Raw genomic sequence first — 16,515 nt, forward strand, 5'->3', positions numbered from 1 at the left:
CCTACCTTTGGCCCAGGGCGCGATCCTGAAGACCCGGGATCGAATCCCATGTCGGGCTTCCGGTGCATGGAGCCTGCTCCTCCCTCTGCCTGTGTCTCTGCCTCTCTCTCTCTCTCTGTGTGACTATCATAAATAAATAAAAATAAAATAAAACTGCTGAAATCTGAATAAGGTCTGCAGATTCTACCACTGGTATTTTCCTGTTTTTGACATTGTACTGTAGTTACATAAGGTGTTACTGATGTGGAAAACAAAGCCAAAGCCTTACTACTTGCAGCCCATTGACAAGTCCTTGAAACAGGTAGAGTGAGCTTCCTCTGGGAGCTCAGCTGCCTCAATGTTGACCCTTTGCTAAGGCCAAAAGGCAATCTTAACCTGGCCACCCACCTCCCAGGATCCTATGAGTCTACTTTAAACATATAGAAATTCTTTTGGAAACTTCCTTGATCTCTACTCCCCAAGATACACATTAGCAATTACCCTCCAAACATATGGCCCACTAATATATATCTGAAGGATCTCATGATTAAGGCTTCACTGATGGTAATAAATGACCTTTTCCTAACAGCAGCTAGCCCCTGAAAGGTCCTGGAAACCATGCTTCCAAAATTCCTTAGAGACTTACTTTTCCAAGGCACCTGGGTGGCTCAGTGGTCAAGCATCTGCCTTTAGCTCCGGTCATGATCCCGGGGTCCTGGGATAGAGTCTCATATCAGGCTCCCTACAGGGAGTCTGCTTCTCCCTCTGTCTCTCATGAATAAATCTTTTAAAAAAGCCACACACAGTAAATACCACCTCACACGCACTAGGATGGCCATTATAAAAAAATAAAACAGAAGATAAGTGTTGCTAGGATGTGGGGAGACTAGAACCCTTGTACGTGGCTGGTGGGTATGTAAAATGATGCAGCCATTATGGAAAACGGTATGGAGGTTCCTCAAAAAATTAAAAATAGAATTACCACATAATCCAACAATCCCCTTGAGTCTATATCCAAAAGAACTGAAAGCAGGATTGAAGAGTATTTGCACACCCATATTCACTACAGTATTCAAAATAGCTAAGAGGTGGAAGTAACCCAAATACCCATAGATACCTGTAACGTGGTATATACATACAACGAACTATTAACCTTAGAAAACAAGGAAATTTGTCACATGTATGGAGGAATCCTGAAGGTATTATACTAAATAAGCCAACTCCCCCCCCCCAAAAAATCACTGTTTAAATCCACTTTTAGAAGGTATCTAAAGTAATCAAAATCAAAGAAATGGAAGGTAGAATAGTGATTACCAGGGCCTGGGAGTGGGGAGAAATGGGGAATAGTAAAGTGAGCATAGGGTTTCAGTTTTGCAAGATGAAAAAATCCTAGGAATCTATAATACAATAATGTGAAATATAATTACTACCACTTTTTAAAAAGATTTTATTTATTTATTCATGAGACACAGAGAGAGAGAGGCAGAGACACAGAGGGAGAAGCAGAGGGAGAGGCAGGCTCCATGCAGGGAGCCAGACGTAGGACTCAAACCCGGGTCTCCTGGACCACACCCTGGGCTGAAGGCAGCGCTAAACCTCTGAGCCACCTGGGCTGCCCTAATTACTACCACTTACCTGTACATTTAAATAATGGAAAGATAAATTTTATATATATATTTTTTGCCACAAAAAAAGCTGAAGCAAAATAACAAAATGTTCAGATTTAATAAAGTTGGGTATTGCTCATATTATCTCCAACTTTCATTTATGTAATATTCCATAATAAACGTTTTAAAGTAGCTATGTTTTATAGGACAGATTTCATAATTTTAAGGCCCAATATAAAGACAATACAGAATTTTTCCCTGTGTTCATTTGGATATCCAATACCAAAGTTTTTAACTAGCTGGTAATGAATCAGGAGTCTCAATTCTATCGAGATAAATAGCCAAATGAGAAAATGACTAACCACCGATGAACCCTATATTTTAATATAATGATAATGTCAAGAAAACAATTGTGAATTTATCATTGGAACCACAGTTTTCTCACAGATCTTTATTAAAAGACATCTAACCCAATGAAATCACTTAGAATCTCTGTTTTTTCCAAAGGAAATGCCTAGGAAAAAACATTTGCCTATGGAGAATAAATAAATGCTGGCTTTTTGCTTTGTATTTTAGTGCTCAAGGTTGTCACAAAATTGTTTTTTTTTTCTTTTCCCCAGTTGAACAAAAGGTAAAACTGCACTTCATTGAAGGAACATATATTGAACACAATGCCAAGTATTATGCTAAATTATCAAATTTCTGCTCTTTGGGATTTTTTTCACTCTACTCTCTGACTTGTTTACAAATTATCTTTTACAATTTACTACCAGAAATGATGTCATTATTAAAATGTTCATTTATAAACAGATCATTAAAAAAAAATCACCTTGTTTTACAAGGACAGCACTTGACCTCCTTCTGAAAACATTTTGCTTTGTTGAGGTCACCAAATGTCCCACTTTGGGAAAACATTAAACCAGGAAGCCCTGTGACTAACTTGGTTCTGGCAATCGCTAGAACCCCAAGCGAAGTCATCCCATCCGTCAGGAGATCTCCATTCTAGATTATTCTCACCGCTCAACCTCTATGACTCAGGAGAAGCTGCTAGTTGGTGAAAACAAATTCCAACGCAGTTTAACAAAAATGAAATTTCATACTTTGGGGAAAAAAAACATTTTATCAACTACCTCCAAGTCCAAAATTATTTAAAAAAAATTTTTTTTTTTTTAATTTGGGAGAGAGAGCGAGCACGAGCAGGGGAGAGGCAGGAGAGTGAGAAAGCAGGCTCTCCGCTGAGCAGGGAGCCTAAATCCCAGGGCCTGGAGATCACAACGTGAGCCAAAGTCAGACGCTTAACCAACTGAGCCACCCAGGCGCCCCACAAATTATCTTAAGGAAACTTATTTTCCTGTTATGCAAGTAAGTGGATCTTACCAAGTTTTAGTTTAACTTAAGCTGTCGAGGGGTTAACTCATGAACATCTTTTTTGAATAGTATGCTTAGAAATGTATTTTAAGGACTAGCGACCTTTTTTCTAAGGGGCGTGCAGCTGATTTCTATTAACGTGCAAAACTTCACTCACTTGGGAAGGCTGGAATTACGCCACTAACAACCATCTGCGTGTTTATTTACACCCCCGGCTCCGTGACTCAGACACTGGGCCACGTGTCCCCGAGATTTCCACGCCCCTGTCTGACTCAGGGTGCTCGTGTAATCTCTCCTGGGGAGGCTTGGGGGCCACACCCGGGGGGAGGGGAGGGCGAGGGAAGTAAAGCGGGGGGACCAGCTAGAGGTCGGAGCTGGCCAACTCCACCTCCACCGTCGCCTGAGGAGCAAACACGTGAACAGGAGTCCTGCAATTCCTCGTCCCCCCGAGCTCGGATTGTGGGCTTCCTGATCCTCATCTTTTTCCCTACCAGAGTCTGGTGAGACAGCAAGGGGGCAAGAACACTGCAGGTTTCCCAGCGCCACACCTAAGCCGGCCACCGAGTCCCCGGGAGCCTGAGCCGAGCCTCCCAGGGCCTCGACTTGGGGGGAGGGGAGGAGGAGGAAGGAGGGGGAGGCCGCCCCTCCCCCCCAACACACACAAGGGCCCGCCACCAGAGTCTAGCCCTTGTGGGAATCCAGGACAAAAGCATTCCGACTCTTTTAAAAAAAAAAAAAAAGTGTCATTAAAGCACCCTCACCCTGCTCTAACCAAGCGCAAAAATAAACCGAGCAGTGCGCGCTCGCGTCAAGATGGGGGCGGGGGAGCGGGTTCGTGCTTCCACGGCGACACTGGCAAAAACAGCGGCGGGCCACACCGTGAGCGCCTCCGAACCCGAACCGGGACGACCTTCCCAGGAAAGTCGCCGCGGACGAAGCTTTTTCCTTACCCAAAGCTAGAAAAACCCAAGACTTAAGGACGGGAGCGGGGGTGCCGGACTTTGGAGGCGGGAGTAATGTAGCCCTTCCCAACCTCCCGCCGGAAGTACCCCATTCTCGCCAAGGCACGCCTCTGTGGCGCACGCGCAGAGTTACTTAGCAACGTCGGCGCTCACCCACCCTAGCTGGAAGCCCAGCAACAACCGAGCCGCCGCGTTTCCCACCAATCAGCGCCGGCCTCGCCTTCGCACGCCTCACCAATCAGCGCCGGCGCCGCAAGGAAGTTTCGAGAGCTTTCGAGGAAGGTCCCCTTAACTCAAATCCATCCGCCTAATCATTTTCCTACTTTTTCCTAAGAGAGGAGAAGAGTCGCCTGGAAGTGAGGGGAGCTGATTTTTTAGAGTCCTTCCTTCGGCTCTGAGGAACTTGGGGCTCGGTCGGGAGGGCCGAACTGGGCCGCGGGAGGTGGGGCCGAGCGAACTATTTTCGGCCGCGTACGGACACGGCGGCTACGTCGGCAGTGATGAGTGACGCAGCAGACGCTGCATAAATTTCAGCTCCGCGGAGCCGCGAGCGTTCAGAGGCGGCTGGCATTGTTAGGTGGCGGTGTGCCGGTGTGGGGGTGACTGGACGTGATTGACTTCGGTGTCCTTGCGTTCGTTAGCAGGTACTCGGCGGCGGCTTCGGAGTCTTGGGAGAAGTGCGGAGGCTTTCTGAGACCAGGCTGACGGGTTTGGGGGACGGCGGAGCTGGGGGTGCTCAGGGAAGGGGGTTGGGGGAGGGGAGGGCGAGGTGACGCGGCGCTGCGGCGCCCGGCCTTTCCGGAAGAGTGGGCCTTGTTTACGTGAAGGGAGCGGGGGCGGTTGGCGCGCGCGCCGACACTGACTAACCGACTCTTAACCGATGGAGGTTCCATCGCGTCTGCTTCAGAGGGGGAAGGCGGAAAAGAGGTAGTCTCGGGGGATTTTTTAAAACTGTCTGAATTTTGAATCTCAACTCAGTGAAAACTCCCTCACTTCCATTTAAGCAATCTATATTTGTCGAGTTTCGTGGTTTTTTTGTTTTGTTTTTTTTTTTTAATCTGACGTATTCTGCTTAGGTTTTGGGAACATTCCGGGATGGCGGGAGGGGGTGGTGGGGGTGGGGTGGAAGACGATTTAGGGAAGAGTCTAGAATAGTTAAGGCTCTCGATACTAACCTTTGAAAGTTTTTTTTTTTTTTTTTTAGTCTTCTATCTTTGGTAAATTGAAACCCTGACTAAATTTTTATATTTAGCGGTTAACTTACGATCACTAAGGGGGGGGGGGCTGTGAGAGATGTTGATGAAGTTAATTGTTCATTTTGAAGAATGTATGTGAAGGTCACCAAGATCCTGAATTGGTATACTAACGATTTCCTTTTAAACTGTAGGTCAAAATGCAGATCTTCGTGAAAACCCTAACCGGCAAGACCATCACCCTGGAGGTGGAGCCCAGTGACACCATCGAAAATGTGAAGGCCAAGATCCAGGATAAAGAGGGCATCCCCCCTGACCAGCAGAGGCTCATCTTTGCAGGCAAGCAGCTGGAAGATGGCCGTACTCTTTCTGATTACAACATCCAGAAAGAGTCAACCCTGCACCTGGTCCTGCGCCTGAGGGGTGGTATGCAGATCTTCGTGAAGACCCTGACCGGCAAGACCATCACCCTAGAGGTGGAGCCCAGTGACACCATCGAAAATGTGAAGGCCAAGATCCAGGATAAAGAGGGCATCCCGCCTGACCAGCAGAGGCTCATCTTTGCAGGCAAGCAGCTGGAAGATGGCCGCACTCTTTCTGATTACAACATCCAGAAAGAGTCAACTCTCCACCTGGTCCTGCGCCTGAGGGGTGGTATGCAGATCTTCGTGAAGACCCTGACCGGCAAGACCATCACCCTAGAGGTGGAGCCCAGTGACACCATCGAAAATGTGAAGGCCAAGATCCAGGATAAAGAGGGCATCCCGCCTGACCAGCAGAGGCTCATCTTTGCAGGCAAGCAGCTGGAAGATGGCCGCACTCTTTCTGATTACAACATCCAGAAAGAGTCAACTCTCCACCTGGTCCTGCGCCTGAGGGGTGGTATGCAGATCTTCGTGAAGACCCTGACCGGCAAGACCATCACCCTGGAGGTGGAGCCCAGTGACACCATCGAAAATGTGAAGGCCAAGATCCAGGATAAAGAGGGCATCCCGCCTGACCAGCAGAGGCTCATCTTTGCAGGCAAGCAGCTGGAAGATGGCCGCACTCTTTCTGATTACAACATCCAGAAAGAGTCAACTCTCCACCTGGTTCTCCGTCTGAGGGGTGGCTGTTAATTCTTCAATCTTGAATTCTTAGTGCCCAATGATGGCATTGCTCTGCACTCTAGCCATTTGCCCCAATTTAAGTTTAGAAATTACCAGTTTCAGTAAGAGCTGAATCACTGGTTTTCTCAATAGCTGTTCAAAATGTTAATAAAAGTTTTGTTGCATGGTAGCATAATTGTGGTCTGTCGTGAAATTATGTAATGGTGTGGGGCTCCTAGCTGATTAAAACTGTTCAAGGAAGGGACTTAGCATTCAGAATATCCATTTCATCAACAGTAAGCCATTTTGTTTAAGAAAAAGGTGTGTTGAGTTGTGGGAGATTTATCCTTCGGTCAAGGTCATTTACAAGTTAATGGTTCTGGTGTAATGGGAAACCATTTCTGGGGTATTACCCAATTAAAAATTGAATATGAACACTTAGGGAAAGCCAACATGCCTACTTTCCTCTGCCCAATGGGTGTAAACTAAGCTAATCAAGTAGAACTGAAATTTTGGTTGGGGCTGCTGGGTTGTGATTAACTGATTTACTTGATAACTAGTGCATTACACTCCAGTTTTAACCATTAGTTGTGAAACCATAATCTTGAGTACATGAGCTAATAACCAAGAATCCAATGGAATGCTAGTTAACAGGTTTGAAAGAACTCAAAAATTTTAAAAGTATCCTGATCCAAGGCAACTTGATAACTTTGGTGTTAGGCAGCAAATGAAAATGGTTTCTAACAATTTTTTAAGTAATGTCTGCCCAGTGTGGGGCTTGAACTCAAGGTTGTTGAGATGTACCAACTAAGGAGAATGATAAAATTGCAACAAATGAGATTCTCTACTTTGAGGCTTGATAAACTTTGAGCTTTAGATGCAAGCAATTCGAACATGTTTACCAATAAACACTAAACCAATAAAGGTGTAGTTTCCAGTAGAAAAAATTTAAAGAAGAAATAAATCTATTTGGGTCTCCTTAACAATGCCTTAAGTGCTCTACATCTTTTTTCCTTTGCTTGTAGTGTAACCAGTATAAATAGCAAATGTGGTTTTCAACTTGGGACATAATTGAGAGTTGCAGAGAGTACAATGTAAGGAGAGAAGTTGGAAGCCTTTTGGTTTTCCCAGGTTTACTCTGTATAGGAAAATAATTTCTGACACAAAAACTAGAAATCTTGAGTGTTGCTGTTAGATTAAGATCTTAAATCAGGGACACCTGGGTGGCACGGAGCATGATCCTGGGGGCCCGGGATTGAGTCCCGCATTGGGCTTCTTGCATGGAGCCTGCTTCTCCCTCTGCCTGTGTCTCTGTCTCATGAATAAATCTTAAAAAAATTTAAGTCTTAAATCAGAAGTGTGTCTTGAGCTGAGCATTGCCTAGAAATGGGTCTAATAGTTTAGATAAAGCTGGCAGTGGCTTGCATAATTTTGGGAACTGTGCCTCAGTATTATTTCTGCCCTAGAAATCTACTTAAATTTGAATATAAAATACTAAATTGGGAGTACTAAAGTTAGTTTCTTTTTACCACTTAACATGGCTATTTTCAGTGAATTATTGCACTTGAGCTTTGAGTGCAAATTAGAATGCTTGGGCCAGAAAGGACAAAAACAGCTATTAAATCTTTAGAGGTGGTAGTGAAAAAATCATAAGGTTTAGGGGAACACCATACCCTATTAGGTGGGAAGGATTTCACCATTGGAAGTGACATTCTTTCCAGTCCCAACGTTTTACAGTTGACTTGCTTAAGGCCTATTTCTAGTTCAGGGCAAGCCAGGGACTCCCAAGTGCCCTGCCAAGTATGACAGATACCTCATGAAATTCATGATGTTTTATTAGGTATTTTCCTTTTTGGCATGTTCTCAAGCTAGTGCTTTTAAACAGGCTTTTTACTGAATTTTCAGCAGAGTAGGAACAGGCCTTTTACCTGTAGAGAAACTGGGTTTCAAAGAAAAATTTGTTCTTTCCCATACTTTGCTTTACATTTAAAGCGTTGAAAACCTTGAAAATAAAAGTATTTCACTGAATAAAAACCAAGTGGTGGTTTGGGCAATAGGACTTGAACAGTTGTACTATTTTTCCCAAATCTTTACTATCTTGGCAGGCTTACAGCTGTATGTAGTCTGAAACTCAAAAGATTTCAGTTTATACCGGTTCTCTCAATCTCTTCTGTGGAGTTCCCTACATATTCATGGATTTTAGCAAATTCTCTGCACAGAACTTGAAAATTGACCAAGGGAAATGCTTTCTAAATGTGTTGGGTCTTCACAACCTGTGCTACCAGTTGAGTTTGGGAAATGGGTTTATCATTCGTGGCCTCAAACCTTGGCACTACACTGAATGAAATTAAGGCCAGTTGTAATTTGTGGTTCGTGTTTACTTCTCTTGACTATTGGTAAAGTATCAGCAGTACTGTGGGGAAATGTGACTGAGAGTGGAGTTTTGCTCTTGGGATATCCCAGAAAGGGATGGTGATAAAGATTTGTTTACGTATCTGAATCCAGAATCACTCATTTTTATCCCTTATTCAACTTAATGTTCTTCATTCACTTAGAGTTAGTTCCTGTCTAACTGCTAGTTCTCAATTGCAGTGTTAGTCCAGATGCCAAAGAGCCCATGGGAAGGAAGAGACATATATGCTGCTACAGCCTGTGGTGCAAGAACCCCCCCACACACACATACACACACACAAACCTGCCCTTTAAGGAAATGTTTCCCAATAAAAGAAGGGTTTCTGTTAATAACCTTCTATTTCTTGTGATCTTCACTGAAAGAGTGTTCATCATACCTGTGTGCAAAGATGTGCTAAAAGAGGGCCCCCCTGGGTGGTTTAGTTGAGTGTGCGACTCAGAGTTGTGAGTTTGAGCCTCCTGTTGGGTCTACCTAAATTAGATTAAGATTAAGATTACCTAAATCTTTAAAAACAACAAAAGTGCTGAAAACATGCTTGATATACTGAAGGCAGTAGGGTCCAGGTGCTAGTCTGTGTCCTGATGTCACTCCAAGATAGTTTTTGCCAGTTCTCAGTGAAATGAAAAAGGACAACAGCACAGTTAATTTTACATAATTTGTGCCTTCTGTAAAAATGTTGCGTGCGGCCCTGAAGAAAAGACTACTTGAGTTCAAATCACTACACCACCTGCTGGCTTGTAACCTTGGGCAACTATTTATCCTGTCAGTACATCAGATTCCTCATCTAAAAATAGTGTTAATTACACTTATCTCTGAATAGGAGGATTATATGTTAAAGTGCTTAAAACTGCAAAAACTTGCTTGTTGCTTATACTGCTATTTATTGCAATAGCAAAATTGGAAATGACCTATAATTGCCCATGAAAGGAGAGTCGTCACATTATAATACAATAAAGAATATGGGAGGTAGAAACTGACATGAAATAACATTAAAGTAAGTGAGGGTATCCCTGGGTGGCTCAGCGGTTTAGCACCTGCCTTCCGCCCAGGGTGTGATCCTGGAGACCTGAGATCGAGTCCCTCATTGGGCTCCCTGCATGGAATCTGCTTCTTCCTCTGCCTGTGTCTGTACCTCTCTCTCTGTGTCTCATGAATAAATAAATAAAATATTTTTAAAAATTTTTTAAAAATTAAGTGAAAAATGCTCTAGAGCATGAAGCAAATGGGTGCGTAAGCATGTGGGAAGGTTTAACATTGGTTACTTCAGGAGAGTAGGGAATGTATTTTTAATTCCTTTCTAGATATTTTCAAATCTGCCACCCATCAGCTTTCAGGAAGACAAGCCATTTACAACATAACAGCATTTTTCACAAGCAGCCCCTGTTCAAGAGCCAGTGATGTAATTCTGAAGTCAAATTGTGCTCCCGAGTTGGATAGAGTCAACTTTCTGCACAAGTCTCTTTCATTCTCTGTGGATCACCCAGGACCTCTGGAAACTACATCTCATGAGACTTCTTGAACCTCAACACACTTTATTTTAGTTCTACTCTGCTCATTCCTCAAAAAATCTGTCAGGGCAAGCCATGAGTCCCCTTTATTTAGGCCTAACCAACTCTGAATGGAAGCTTCAGACAAATGTAGATTTTGGGGAAAGGATCTTGCACTTTGTGCAACCATATTAACAGAAAAATAAGTGCTAAGATTGCTTCCTTTTCCATACTTTCTTGATCCCATCGCTATCCTTACCCTTCGTTTTGGGAGTGGGGGAGATCCTCAGAAATAGAGTGGTAAAGCTTACTCTCCAGCTTGCAGGTCTCACCCAACCCCTATAATTTATTCCAGCATCTACTCTTCTGACCACCCAACACCTACCAGGACTCCTCTTGAGGAATGTTGGTACCTTCAGAAAACTCTGGTTTCCATGTTTCTCAAACTTTGTCCTCCAAACTCCAACCACTATAAAAAGGATGCTGTGGTCACAAGAGCTCAGTGGCAGGTTTGTTATCTCCCTCCTGGAGACTTAAAATGTGCAGTACCATATTAAAGCCTCCATGGAGTTCTGCTTTGAAGAACTGGTTTAATGCTTTTAACGCAGTGTTTTCCAATTTCCAATTTCACTTTCCTTTTTGATCAATTAATATCCTCCCACTTTGAGAAATACTATTCAAGCTATGACCTCTCCCCTGCCTCCCTAACTAGCACTGCTGATTGTGATTGGTCCCAGTATTAATTTTTTACTCAAATCACAGTGATTATAACGCAGTTGGAAAGATTCAATAAAAAAATAACGTATATAGAGTGAAACATGAAAGTCCTATTCCAGTGTCGCTCCCCAGAACTTAGTCTTCCATACTTAACTTTCTCTGTGCTATTTGATAAGTTTGGTGTGTCTACCACGAGATTATTTTCAATGTGCTTACATATTTATGTATTATATGAAAATGGTTTTTAAATTATACATAAATGCAATCATACAGACATATTGCTTGGAGACACTTCCATGCCAGTACATGTAGGTCCACTTCAATCTTTCTGAAATACTGCAATATATTTCATCGTGTAGATACATACTGTATTTTACCCATTTCCTTACTGATTAATACTAGGTTTTTATTTTCTTTTACTATTAATGCTGCAATGAACATCCTTGTTAATGCCTTTTATCATATATGTACAAATGTTTCTTCAGGATATACCTAGTGGTAGGTAATGGAAGTGAAATTGTATCAAAGAATATGTCTTTTTTAAAAAAAGATTTTATTTATTTATTCATGAGAGACACAGAAAAGAGAGAGGCAGAGACATAGGCAGAGGGAGAAGCAGACTCCCTGTAGGGAACCTGATACAGGACTTGATCCCAGGACCTTAGGATCACAACCTGGACTGAAGGCAGGCGCCCGACTGCTAAGCCACACAGGAGTCCCAAATATGTCATTTTTTAAAAAATATTTTATTTATTTATTCATGAGAGACAGAAAAGAGAAAGGCAGAGACACAGGCAGAGGGAGAAGCAAGCTCCCTGCGGGGAACCTGATACAGGACTTGATCCCAGGACCTCAGGATCACGACCTGAACCAAAGGCATATGCTCAACCACTGAGCCACCCAGGCACCCCAAGAATATGGCATTTTATTTTATTTATTTTTTTAAAAGATTTTATTATTTATTCATCAGAGACAGAGGAAGCAGAGACACAGGCAGAGGGAGAAGCAGGCTCCCTGTGGGGAGCCTGATGTGGGACTGGATCCTAGAACCCCAGGATCACGATCTGAGCCAAAGTCAGACACTCAACCACTGAGTCACCCAGGTGCCCCAAGAATATAGCATTTAAAAACTCATGATTACTACAAAATTGCCCTTCAAAAAGATCCTACCACACACAATGGAATATTATTCAGCCTTAAAAAGAGGAAATTCTGACACATGCTATGGTGTGGATAAAACTTGGAGATATAATGCTAAGGGAAATAAATCATTCACAAAAGGGCAACTATTGTATGATTCCCTACATATATGAAGTACCTAAAGTCATCAAATTCATAGACACAGAGTAGAATGGTGGTTACCAGGGGCTTAGGGGAAGGGAAAGAAGAACTAGTTGTTAGTGGGTATGAAGTTTCATTTTGGGAAGATGAAAAAGTTCTACAGATGATAATAGTCTTGGTTGCACAACAATGTGAATGCCACTGATCTGTACACGTCAAAGGGTTAAAATGGTAAATATTTTGTTATTTTTTTACCACCATAAAAAGCTATACCAATATAAATTTCCACCAAATCTGCATAAGAGTACTAGTCCTCCATTTCTTTGTTAATATGCATTATGAATCATTCCAATTTTGGATACGTTGAGGGGCGAAAAATGACACTTTATTGTTTTAATTCGCATGTCTCTTATTAAAATTGTGAGATTACAGTAGATTACAGTTACACTGGAGCAGATGGTCCTCCTTCTGATATACAGATACAAGATAAATAGTAGCCTAATGCTACATCACAATATCTATGCCATTGACCTCTTTTTGTCTCATCACACAGGCATTTTACCACCTCACATCCTCACAAGAAGAAGGGTGGGTACAGTACAATATGATGTTGCAAGAGGGAGAGACAGCACATTCACATAATTTTTATTACAGGATGTTATTATAATTGTTTTATAATCTCTTACTGTGCTTAATTTATGAGTTAAACTTTATCATAGGTATGTACGTTTAGGAAAAAAACACAGTGTGTATACAGGGTTCAGTATTACCTGCAGTCTCAGACATCCACTGGGGGTCTTGGAATGTATTCCCCACAGATAAGGGGGAGACTACTGTAGACACCTTTGTGTTTTTCTGACATCAATTTTTATTGTGAATTACCTATTCACATCTTTGCCGATTCTTTTTTTTTTAAGACTTTCTTTATGTATTCATGAGAGACACACAGAAAGAGGCAGAAATATAGGTAGAGGGAGAAGCAGTCTCCCTGCACAACGCCAGATGCAGGACTCCATTGGGGACCCTGGGATCATGCCCTGAGCCTAAGACAGATGCTCAACCACTGAGCCACCCAGGTGCCCCTTTTTGCCTATTATTAATTTGTAGGACCTCTTTATATATTCTAAAAAGTAATAATTTAACTCTTATAATCGTGGTAAATAGAGACTTTCAGACTTATTTCAGACTTTGCTTATGATTTCTTGTAAAAACAGAAGTTTTGGGTTTTTAAGCTCTTTTTTTAAGTTAAATTTTATTCAGTTAACATGCAGTGCAATATTCGTTTCTGGAGTAGAATTTGCTGATTCATCCTACAACACCCAGTGCTCATCACAAAAAGTGCCTCCCTTAAAACTCTTCACTCATCTATTCCAACCCCCACTATTTTTTTTTTTTTTAAGAAATCACTATATGTGCAACTCTGAGATCGAGTTACATGCTCCTCGGACCCACCCAGCCAGGCACCCCCAGAAGTTTTGAACTTGAAAAAGAATCTGGTGAGACACCTGGATGGCACAGTCAGTTGAGGATCCAACTCCTGAATTTGGCTCAGGTCATGATATCAGGGTCCTTAGATCAAGTCCCTCCTCAGAAGACACAGACGTGGCCAACAAGCACATGAGAAAATGTTCCGCATCACTGGCCATCAGGGAGATACAAATCCAAACCAAAATGAGATACCACCTCACACCAGTGAGGATGGGGAAAATTAACAAGACAGGAAACAACAAATGTTGAAGAGGATGTGGAGAAAGGGGGGCCCTCTTGCACTGTTGATGGGAATGTGAACTGGTACAGACACTCTGGAAAACTGTGTGGAGGTTCCTCAAAGAGTAAAATAAAAATAGGGGGCAGCCCTGGTGGCGCAGCGGTTTGGCGCCGCCTGCAGCCTGGGGCATGATCCTGGAGACCCGGGATCGAGTCCCACGTCAGGCTCCCTGCATGGAGCCTGCTTCTCCCTCTGCCTGTGTCTCTGCCTTTCTCTCTCTGTGTCTATGAATAAATAAATAAAAAAAAAAATCTTAAAAAAAAAAAATAGACCTGTCCTACGACTGAGCAATTGCACTGCTGGGGATTTACCCTAAAGATACAGATGCAATGAAACGCCGGGACACCTGCACCCCGATGTTTCTAGCAGCAATGTCCACAATAGCCAAACTGTGGAAGGAGCCTCGGTGTCCATCGAAAGATGAATGGATTAAGATGTGGTCTATGTATACAATGAAATATTCCTCAACCATTAGAAACGACAAATACCCACCATTTGCTTCAACAAGGAGGGACCTGGAGGGTATTATGCTGAGTGAAATAAGTCAATCGGAGAAGGACAAACATTATATGGTCTCATTCATTTGGGGAATATAAAAAATAGTGAAAGGGAATAAAGGGGAAAGTAGAAAAAATGAGTGGGAAATATCAGAAAGAGAGACAGAGGGATCCCTGGGTGGCGCAGAGGTTTGGCGCCTGCCTTTGGCCCAGGGCGTGATCCTGGAGACCCGGGATGGAATCCCACATCGGGCTCCCGGTGCATTGAGCCTGCTTCTCCCTCTGCCTGTGTCTCTGCGCCTCTCTCTCTCTCTCTGTGACTATCATAAATAAATAAAAATTAAAAAAAAAAAAAAAAAAAGAAAGAGAGACAGAACATGAGAGACTCCTAACTCTGGGAAACGAACAAGGGGTGGTGGAAAGGGAAGTGGGAGGAGGGTGGGGGTGACTGGGTGACGGGCACTGAGGGGGGCACTTGGCGGGATGAGCACTGGGTGGGTGTTATGCTATATGTTGGCAAATTGAACTCCAATTAAAAAAAAAAAAAGTCCCTCCTCTGGCTCCAGGCTCAGCAGGAAGTCTGCTCCAGATTCTCTCCAGCTCCCTTTGCCCCTTCCCCCTGTACTCTCTCTCTCTCAAATAATACATACTTACATAAATCTTTTTTAAAAAGGCAAAAGAACCCGGCAATCTTTTTCTTTATGACTTCTGGACCAAAAAAAAAAAAAAAAAAGTGAATGTATAAAAAAAAGTGAATGTATAACGCTTTTAATAACTATTTATAATACATTTTTTTAAAGTGATCACATAATGTTTCTCCCCATTCTGGGATAAGAGTCAGGAAAAGGACATCGCCACACTCAGGATTTCCAGATCATAGTAGCATTTTGGCTCCCAGGGATCAATAAACTAGCGACAGACTCTTTAGAGCCACTGAGTATCCACTGATTAATACCTCTCATGTCAATAGTGACTTTGACATTTTTTTTTAAAGATTCTATTTATTTTTTTTGAGAGAGAGAGTAGGGAGAGGAACAGAGGGAGAAGGACAAGCAGACTCCATGCTGACCACAGAGCCTGACGAGATGGCCCCTGCTATATTGTTAATACAATACACTGAAAGCAAACTAAATGTGCATAGAAGTGAGTAAAGATGGGGTGCCTGGGTGGCTCAGTCAGTTAAGCCTCTGCCTTCTGTTCAGGTCATGATCCCCGGGTCCTAAGATGAAGCCCCTGTCAGGCTTCCTGCTCAGCAGGGAGTGTTCTCCTCTTTCTCTCTCTCCCTCTTGCCCCTCCCCATTGCTCATTCTCCCTCTCTCTCTCTCTCTCTCTCTCAAATAAATAAATAAAATCTTTTTAAAAAGTGAGTAAATGTGTTCCTACTTATCTGAACAAGGAGATATTTATAGTTTAATGATTTTGTATACACATAATATAATTCTGGAAGGATATATAAGATGTGGCTAAGGATGGTTGGTTCCAATAAGGGAATTGGAAAGGGATACATCCTTTTCACTACGGAATATCTTTTGGTGTTTTTTTTTTTTAAGATTTTATTTATTTATTCATGAGAGATACACAGAGAGAGAGAGAAAGAGAGAGGCAGAGACACAGGCAGAGGGAGAAGCAGGCTCCATGCAGGAAGCCCGATACAGGACTCGATTTCGGGACTCTAGGATCACGCCCTGGGCGGAAGGCAGGCTCCAAATCGCTGAGCCACCCAGGGATCCCAAGGAATATCTTTTGAACTGCTTAAATTTTCACCATGGGCAGCTGTTATCTATTCAAATAAATAAATAAATAAAAGTTCATATTTATTTGATGAGTGAGATTTAGCTCCTTTTTTTTCTTTCTGTGAACTCTGTTCATATCTGCAATTTTTAAGAAAGATTTCTTTATTTGAGAGAGAAAGAGAGCAAGCGAGTGTGTGTGAGGGGGGTGGTGAAAAGGAGAAGGACAGAGAGAATCTCCAGCAGACTCCCTCCTGAGTGAGGAGCCCAATGCATGGCTCAATCCCACCACCCCAAGATCATACCTGAGCCAAAATCAAGAGTTGGATGCTCAACCAACTGAGCCACCCAGGCATCCCTCATATCCTCAGGGTTTTTTTTTTGTTTTGTTTTGTTTTTCTGCCTTTTTAAATATTTTATTTATT

At 42.7% G+C, this 16,515-nt stretch overlaps 1 protein-coding gene and 1 long non-coding RNA gene across 4 annotated transcripts; one reads left to right on the top strand and one right to left on the bottom strand.

Moving 5' to 3' along the window:
- Positions 1-2,630: 2,630 nt before the first annotated feature.
- On the bottom strand, positions 2,631-4,733 carry LOC144310863 (uncharacterized). 2 transcript variants are annotated; one of them, XR_013376500.1, is made up of 2 exons: positions 3,905-4,733; positions 2,631-3,451 (listed from the first exon to the last, which is right to left on the bottom strand). It is a non-coding gene; the product is annotated as an uncharacterized LOC144310863 (long non-coding RNA). The 2 variants fall into 2 exon arrangements; XR_013376499.1 differs by having other exon boundaries at positions 3,716-4,733.
- UBB (ubiquitin B) lies at positions 4,404-6,393 on the top strand. Of its 2 annotated transcripts, none has more exons than XM_077892516.1 (2): positions 4,404-4,560; positions 5,304-6,393. In XM_077892516.1, the coding sequence occupies exon 2, from the start codon at positions 5,310-5,312 to the stop codon at positions 6,225-6,227; it is 918 nt and encodes a 305-aa protein (XP_077748642.1). In that variant the 5' UTR covers positions 4,404-4,560; positions 5,304-5,309; the 3' UTR covers positions 6,228-6,393. The 2 variants fall into 2 exon arrangements, with proteins under 2 accessions (XP_077748642.1, XP_077748643.1); XM_077892517.1 differs by lacking the exon at positions 4,404-4,560 and adding an exon at positions 4,699-4,843.
- The last annotated feature ends 10,122 nt before the right edge of the window (positions 6,394-16,515 follow it).

Source organism: Canis aureus, chromosome 3, assembly GCF_053574225.1.
Source record: "Canis aureus isolate CA01 chromosome 3, VMU_Caureus_v.1.0, whole genome shotgun sequence".
Lineage (NCBI taxonomy): Eukaryota > Metazoa > Chordata > Mammalia > Carnivora > Canidae > Canis > Canis aureus.

Excerpts from the sequence above, each read along its gene's own strand:
- UBB (XM_077892516.1), top strand. The coding sequence starts at position 5,310 with ATGCAGATCTTCGTGAAAACCCTAACCGGCAAGACCATCACCCTGGAG.